The 6,017-nt window shown below is 37.0% G+C and overlaps 1 protein-coding gene across 1 annotated transcript; it reads right to left on the bottom strand.

Annotated features, from left to right (window-relative positions):
• Nucleotides 1-860: 860 nt before the first annotated feature.
• Nucleotides 861-4,440, bottom strand: LOC136960081 (olfactory receptor 10J5-like). Its single transcript, XM_067254417.1, has 3 exons — nucleotides 3,534-4,440; nucleotides 1,472-1,500; nucleotides 861-908 (listed from the first exon to the last, which is right to left on the bottom strand). The coding sequence occupies exons 1-3, from the start codon at nucleotides 4,438-4,440 to the stop codon at nucleotides 861-863; spliced, it is 984 nt and encodes a 327-aa protein (XP_067110518.1).
• Between the last annotated feature and the right edge of the window lie 1,577 nt (nucleotides 4,441-6,017).

Raw genomic sequence — 6,017 nt, 5'->3', positions numbered from 1 at the left:
ACATTTATAAAAATAAAAAAAATCGGTTGCCTGGAGTCTTGGTGCCCCTGGGCAGTTGCCCAGTTGCCCATATGGTTAATCTGGCCATGCTCATTTTTCCAGAGGAATTAAAATATTACACCTGTTAGAGACTCTGCTATGATTGTAGCCAATATCTGCTACAGCTTATATTTTATATAGAAAATACTTCAGTATTTATAAATTCTGATAATGGAGAAGCATAATAGTATATTATACTTTACAATTTTACAATAACTGCACAGTCTAGACCATTTGTAATAATTTTGTTAGTAGTTAACAAACATTATTATTAAATAATTGTACATTAAAACATTACGGAGGCCTACGCATTCAGTATCTCATGCATTATCTGTATGAAACACTGATAGAAAGTGTTATCTGTAAATATATACAATCACATACTAAAACCTTACTCATTATTTATAATTTAATGACATTTGAATAATGTTTCACAAGACTTTTACTCAGACTTATGTACATTTTGGGTGGTAAAGAAGACTTTGGTCAATCTATATGAACACATACATTTATATCAAATGCATTACTTATGTGGTACAGATGCAGAGACCAAATATAACTCACCAAATAATAATGTATATAGCAAATAAGTACTGTATAATTCTAAAATAACTTCAGAGTACACATGAGAAGGTATACACAAGCAATCTGCAACATGCCCTGTTTTCATCAGGCTCATAACAAGCCTCAAAGACGGGGGTGAGGTCGTGAGAAGCTTCACTGAGGGCAGAACATTCCATGAAACAAACTGGCAGAAACCACAATGCAGGTTATACACAAGCACAACACTAATGAACAATGCAGGACAGGTGTGCAGCAGGTTAGACGGTTGGAGCAGCAAGGCCAGAGAAGCAGGTGAAAGGTAAAACCTGGACCAGAACACACCTGGAATACAGGCAAGAACAAGTGACAGGCAACAGAGAAACAGGGAGGAGCAGAGGTCAAGAGGACCTACCAGCTGAACAATGACCTGACCATTTTAACATACACTCAAAACCCCAAAGTCAATGATACCGCTAACAAATATTTTTCATTATAGAATAATTCTATCTCAGCGAACAAAATTACGTTTAAGGAGGAGACCTCATTGTTCATTTTGTCTCCACAAAGTCCTGGTTAAGTACCTGTGGTGTCAGCTGACGAACATTACATCCAGGTTGTGACATTCAGTACCTCTATAAGACCATACGTCACAAATAGCTGAGATGTAGAGATTTCCTTTTTTCTTTCCAGGCTTTTCTAGCTCCTTAACCCTTGTGTTATCTTCGGGTCATTCTGACCCATCAGTCATTGTGACCCACCGTCGTATTGACTGGCAGATGAACTAAACACGTAGTCATTTCTTTTGCAAAAATGGATGCAGGATTTGGTTACGAATTTGACTTAGTGTAAGACCATAAATGATGGGGTTAAATAATGGAGGACCTATTACGATTTCTAGAGCCAAGAAGTTCTGAAGGCTTTGTGGTAAATCTGAGGAGCCATATCGCATATACATAGCATCAAATAGAGAAGCAATTGAGATATTATATAACGCCAGTAAATGTGGCACGCAGGTCTTCATGAACATTCCTCTGTTTTCTAAGGACTTGAAACACGATCTGATTAGCTGCACATAAGTGCCAAAAATAAAAATGCCAATAAATGTATATCCTTGCTGACTGTCAGTATACTCTCTCCCTACATGTATAAACACTTGACAACGTTGCTCTGGGATTCAAGGTGGCCAACCAACGATCTTCTTTAGATGATGTAGTTAATAGATAGATAACCTAATGCTTGATGCAGTCAGCTGTCCCTGTTGGATTGAGCTAATTAAGAGTTGGGCTGGTCAGTGTAGAAATGGTTTACACCTGAAGAGGTCTGTCCTTAACCACTGATCGGTTAAGAATAATTAAAGATAATGATTACTTTATTACTTTTATAAAGTTTTGAATGCTCTGAATATAATAAACAATGTTTGATCTATACCTTGCTATATTAAGCTCATGAGAACATAACCCTTCCTCTTCACACCCTGGGACAGAAAAGCCAGGTGACTGATCTGGAACATCTTCTATCTCCCTTGGAGAGAACTTTGATTGCAATATGAACACATTGATTTAAAGCTAGTGTTAGATCAAATTGTAGCTAAAATGACAGCTAACTTATCCAATCGTTCGTAGTCAGTCACTCACGTAGTTGTATAGTTTTGATTTTGTGTTCGGAAAACTTGTAGGCTGTAGCTGAACACTGAATGTGGACTTGGCCCGCAAAACGTCTGTAACGTTAAAGGCAGGATAGGTAAGTTTTGCAAACCTAGTGTAACCCAGTGTAATAATTTATATTTATGTTTGTTATTTTATGTATGCGTTTTATTACTGTATATGGTTTATCGGTAAAAAACGCTACATAAGCATGTAACTGCTGGACATATTAACTACTTTTGTATTCGAAAACATGTTTAGATGTCCCTTTTTGAATACTGAAAAGTAAACAGCATCATCCCTTACTTATATTTGTGGGATACTTTGCATCTGAAGTCTCAGGAACATCTGGCAAACAAGGAGAAATAAAAAGTAAGTTTATCAAAAAGCACAAGAGTTGGCAAAAGACAAACCATCATGTAAATAAAAATGTTTTTTGTTGGATTAAGTCATGCAAATTCAGACCACTTAGAAGAGTACAGGCAGAGGCGATTCTAGGTTTTAAAACTGGGGGTGCAAAGGGTAGTGAATAAATTGTATTTGCTGACAAAAACATGCTCAAAATTAATACTAGGTCTTAAAATTAATCATTATAGTACAACAAACCATGATAGAAAATACAACTCTGAGATGACTTACTCTTAATGACTTTTTTTTTTTTACATTACTCTAAAAATGAAAAACATTTCATCCCAACAGTCGGGAGTGCAAATTCACCCCCTGCACCCGCAGTAAAATTGCCTTTGAGTACAGGTACTATTGTAATGACAAATATAAAGTAAGGCTATGAATTTGGGAATTTTCATGTTTCAGACTTGCAAGGTTACATTAAAAAGCGATGACACAAATGACACAATTCTCTTTTCCATCCATCATATCTTCCTCTGTCACGTGTTTTCAACATAATTAAGGGAACAGACCTCCATGATGTAAGCACATTTCAACTCAAGCAAGGCTGTGTAATGAATCATGATAGAATAACATTCAACATTGTTGTCTTAAAACCTCTTTGTTTTCTTATAAGAATATTTATAATCAAAAAAATTGTGCTAACTTTACTTTATGCGGTAAGCAGTGCTTACCTGTGATAAGCGTCCTGTTTTTTAATGTGAAGCAAAGCACATTTGAATGTCAAAATTATGGATTTCATACAACATTCAACCCCAACATCAATGCTACAACTTTGCAGTGTTTGTTCTATAACATACTTCCGAGTGTTGAATCAAGTTTCTTCATATTTACCGAACCTTATATTTTGATGCCATTAACAAATCTATCTTTTCTTTTTCAAACATGATGGAAGTATTTGGTTACGAATTTGAGTCAGTGTAATACCATACATGACAGGGTTTACTATTGGAGGAACTATAATCATTTCTGTAGACAAGAAATTCTGAAGACTTTGTGGTAAATCTGAGGAGCCATATCGCATATACATGACATCAAATAGAGCAGCAATGACGACATTGAATAATGCCATTAAATGTGGAACACAAGTTCTTATGAACTTTCCTCTGTTCTCCAAGGACACCAAACATGATCTGATCAACTGTACATAAGTGCAAACAATGAAAATACCAAGAAAAATATAGAATAATATTAGCACATATGCAGCTACGTTGGTTGGTATGGCTGAAGTCATCCAACTGGTCGGAGCACAGGACAGCTTAGCAACCAACCAAGTAGCACAATAAAGTTTCTGTATGTTTGAGCCACACAACTTCAACTGGGAACTAAATATAATAACAGTAGATACAAGACCTAAAGGAACAAGCCAGGAAAAGGAGACTAACTGAGCGACCCTCTGCCTGGTCATAACAGAGTGATACTCCAGTGGTCTGCAGATCGCTACATACCTGTCATATGCCATCACTGATAACAGACAAATATCAATGCACACAGTGGAGTATATTACTAAAACTTGAATCATGCATCCTGTATAAGAGATGACCTGGTGATGAGACAATAGATCCAAAATGAATTTGGGGTAAAATCCTGCAGTTCCAAAAAGTCCATTTACGCACAAACTACACAGGAAAATATACATTGGCTCATGGAGGTTTCTATTTATGATAATGGTCACAATGAGAGCAACATTTACCATAATAATAACACAGTAAAACAGTAAAGTGAGACAGAAGAACGTTAGTTTGTAATCCAATATGTCATTGAACCCAGACAGAGTAAACTCTATTAGAGATGTCACATTTTCCATTCCAAGGGAACACCAAACGGAATTTTTTTTTTAACTAAAAGTAAAATAAAATATACCTTTTCGTTTCTGTCACTTTTACAAACCTTGAAATTGTTATTTACACGAAATAATATGATTAAATAAGATATTCCAAGCTAAATTAAACCGAACAGTTTTCTAGAAATACACTATAGTGTCCATACAGTATAGTGCATATTAAGTCTGCTGTGTAGTTCCATCAAATGTTCTCCCCCTTGTGAAGGCCAGTGTCTCTCTCTCATCGTATAAACACATGAGCAGGTTGTTCTGGGATTGAAGGTGTCCAATCAGTGATTTCCATTTAGATTATTAAGTTCAATGAGCTGTTTAGCATGACATAGCCTGAAGAAGATGTGTTTGTACTCTGCTGTCCCTGTTGGATGGAGTTTAATGCAGACGGGTTGCTAGACAGAAAGCTCTACGGGGGCACAGGCCCCTACTCATTATACGTACAGTTCAGGGACATATGTTTTATATCAGCTTTGATAGGGACATCAAACATCATTTTCATTTTTTTCATGTAATATAATACGTTGGACTCATGTTATCATTATGTTTGAGTCAAAATAAGATGATCAGTTGGCCTATTGTGTTTAAACTTTCTTTAGTTTCATAATGTTTTCTTAGCCTACCTCAATTCTGATTTGCCAACATCTGGACTTCTGTGTGTGCGCTGCAGTGGCTATTATGGCAAGCACAGAAGAGCACATGGATATTGAATTCTGCGGGCACGCATCAGTTTGTGTTTTCGGTTAAACTGCCCCAGTAGGGGGTCTAGCGAAGCACCTGAGCTAATGTAACCTTGAGTTTGGTCAGTTTACTGGCATGGTTCAACAATAACATCTCAACTAATAGTGCATAGTCATAAATCATAATTAGTGTACGACATTAACATAATATGTTGGGTGCACATTGTGCAATTTTTTATAATCCTTTGCAACTGTTGTTTGTCAGACTGTACGAACATGATCCCCATTGTAGGCCATGTCACACTGTAGGATATCAGTTGTCAGACTGTACGACTATATTATATATCTGTCAAGACCAGACATATAACTTGACCAAGCCAATGAGCTCTTTAAAGATGGTGACCCCATTCCAAAATAAAAATCATTAAGTGTGGAACTCCCTAACTAGCATCACATCAAACACATAATGTGCATGCATTAGCAGGGCAGCTGTGGTGGTGTATACAGGGGCCGGTTCTGGTGGGCCGGTCTGGATCAAAGTCCAGGGCCTTTTTTTACTCCCAGTCTGTCCCTGGATGGAACTCACAACATAAATTGTTATTTTTGCTTCCTGTTTTTAGTATGACTGCCTAGTAGGCCTATCGTGTCAAATTAAATCAACTGTAAAGTTTAATACCTGGCTCTGTTGTTGCTCTAGCTCGCCAAAGCAAGCCAAAATTATTACTAGCTTACTGTTATCGCTAATTCCATCATTGTGGTGTTAACTGACATAACGTTGCATAGCCATAACAATATTGTGGGTTATTGTGGGAGCCGGGTACCTAATCGGAAATTCACCAATATGTACCGGGGCCTTTGCCTCTAGCCGAG

Source organism: Osmerus mordax, chromosome 2 (assembly GCF_038355195.1).
Source record: "Osmerus mordax isolate fOsmMor3 chromosome 2, fOsmMor3.pri, whole genome shotgun sequence".
NCBI lineage: Eukaryota > Metazoa > Chordata > Actinopteri > Osmeriformes > Osmeridae > Osmerus > Osmerus mordax.
This window is presented reverse-complemented; position numbering and strand designations above follow the sequence as displayed.

Coding starts and splice junctions, on each gene's coding strand:
- LOC136960081 (XM_067254417.1), bottom strand. CDS start 4,440: ATGGAAAATGTGACATCTCTAATAGAGTTTACTCTGTCTGGGTTCAAT. Junction 1,501..3,533: donor ACTGACTCAAATTCGTAACC/AAATACTTCCAT, acceptor ATTTACCACAAA/GCCTTCAGAACTTCTTGGCT. Junction 909..1,471: donor ACTTCTTGGCTCTAGAAATC/GTAATAGGTCCT, acceptor GTTCTGGTCCAG/GTTTTACCTTTCACCTGCTT.